Below are 2,069 nucleotides of genomic sequence, written 5' to 3'. Positions count from 1 at the left end.
TGAATGATATTATAACTGAACTAAATGACACTGTTTGATTTTAATGCATAGTTAAAATGCTTGTCAATGTATGCATAACGATATGCATGTAGATGGGTGGGAGTGATGGAAGCTGCCACACCTTAATTGTTACAGCATCAATGACTGGGGGTCTGCTTTGAGCAATGGCTTGTTTAAGTTGCTTTGTTTTGATGATTTTTTTTGGTTCTTCTTCGGCAACAGGTAGCCAGGACTGTTCTGTTTATTGGTCATCTTATTGTAGCACTATTTGCAGTAGTATTAATATAAACCCAGGTAAATAATCCTCATTAAATTTTATGTTTAAACATTTTGACAATAGTAGATATTACCGAAGGTTTTTATTTGTACAAAGAAACTTTATGTATGATGCCTGCCTATAAAAAGCTCCAAAATGATTCTACTGTATATTCTTTTGTTCACAATGAATCTCTGTGTAGCAAAGCACTATGGTGTGTATCAAATAGCTCTACAAGTGGTACTGATTTAAGGTGGCGCTTACCAGATTCCAATTCATCATCAGAGACAATAAGATTGTGCTTATGTACATACATTACTAGTAATGGTGTCAGCAATGATATGCAGGGTTGTTATAGTAATAAGGAAGGTGTTCATAAGTGCATTCAAGATGGTGGTAGTAATGGTAGTACTAGTGTTAGCAGTACATTACAGTTTAGACATAGTATATCCAGCTTAAACAGTAATGAAATGTGTTCAACTCAGATGACAGTTACTCAAACTTCATGCACAGCAACTTCAACAGTAACTATGCAAAAAGAGAGCTCTCTTGTTTCTTCATCCTTAATTTCAAATATTAAGTACTCTACCACCTCTTCTATGTCAAGTCCAGATTTTTTAAGCTCTACATTAACATTATCATCATTGTCAACATCCTCAGCATTTTCAATATCAGTATCTACAACAGTGTCCCCTGTACAATTACTATCCACAGTACCCCATTACGCTGGTATTGGTTTATTAGTAGCTACTAACCTACTGACAATCATTGCATTAATCAGTAGCTGTGTCTACATATTCTGCCAGAGGAAAAAATCAAAATTGTAAGTGTTTGTATCATTACAACACTCCTAAATGTAACTATTACTTTTTAGCATCGTAACAGAGAATGAACAAATATCCTTACAAAACACATCTCAAACTGTAGCAACAAGGTATATATAAAATGTAAAAATATACAATAACTGTTATCTTATCAATAGTCACAACACTGAAACTAACCCAACCAGTAACAATAACACTAACATTACTTCTGATACTAACATATACTCCTCAGTTGAAGATGAGGTTGATCATCATCATCATCACCGCCCACCAGCAAGAGTAGCCAGTCAATATGAAGTACCTCTGGACTTATTACAACAAGCACATGTTCCTCTCCCTCCTCCTCCTCCTCTTTATGCTACTCTTGATGATCAACATGATCTTACTCTACCCAACCCTGAGTATATTACTAATACAGCAGTAACAGCACCTAATCCTGGTTATATTACTAATATAACACCTAAGGCTAATCCTGGGTATAGTGCTACTGCTATTAAAGAAGGAAAAGGAGGAGAGAGAGGAGAGGGAGAGAGAAGAGAAGAATTGGATTACAGTTATGCCACTGTTAATAAGTTCCTCAAGAAACCCACTGAGGATACTGAGTATAATAAACTCCAGCATGAATAGCATATACATAGCTGCTTCAGACTGCTTGTGTGTACATATATTGTTGATTTTTATTTTGTATACAACTAAACTATGTCCTCTTTAATTATCATGACTTAGTTTTTCAAAATAAATTCTAGATCTTAATTCTATTTTTAATATGTACATCCAAGGGGACACTCTCCTTCAATGGATGTGTTCAGTTATGGTGTCCTCCTTCTAGAGATGATAACACGACGTATTCCTCTACCAGAAGAGAGAGTAGGTCTTATTGATGGTATTAGAAGAGCCTCGTTTAGGTCTCTTGTTGAACGCTGCCTGATAGTTGAGTATAGACACCGTCCAACAATGAATGATATTATAACTGAACTAAATGACACTGC

The 2,069-nt window shown here is 35.4% G+C and overlaps 1 protein-coding gene across 1 annotated transcript; it reads left to right on the top strand.

Annotated features, from left to right (window-relative positions):
- Positions 1 to 572: 572 nt before the first annotated feature.
- On the top strand, positions 573 to 1,820 carry LOC109589011 (putative GPI-anchored protein pfl2). The gene is made up of 3 exons (XM_020005133.1): positions 573 to 1,079; positions 1,131 to 1,190; positions 1,239 to 1,820. The coding sequence occupies exons 1-3, from the start codon at positions 598 to 600 to the stop codon at positions 1,705 to 1,707; spliced, it is 1,011 nt and encodes a 336-aa protein (XP_019860692.1). The 5' UTR covers positions 573 to 597; the 3' UTR covers positions 1,708 to 1,820.
- Positions 1,821 to 2,069: the final 249 nt, after the last annotated feature.

Source organism: Amphimedon queenslandica, unplaced genomic scaffold, assembly GCF_000090795.2.
Source record: "Amphimedon queenslandica unplaced genomic scaffold, v1.1 AMPQUscaffold_11706, whole genome shotgun sequence".
In the NCBI taxonomy this organism is placed as follows: Eukaryota; Metazoa; Porifera; class Demospongiae; order Haplosclerida; family Niphatidae; genus Amphimedon; species Amphimedon queenslandica.
This window is presented reverse-complemented; position numbering and strand designations above follow the sequence as displayed.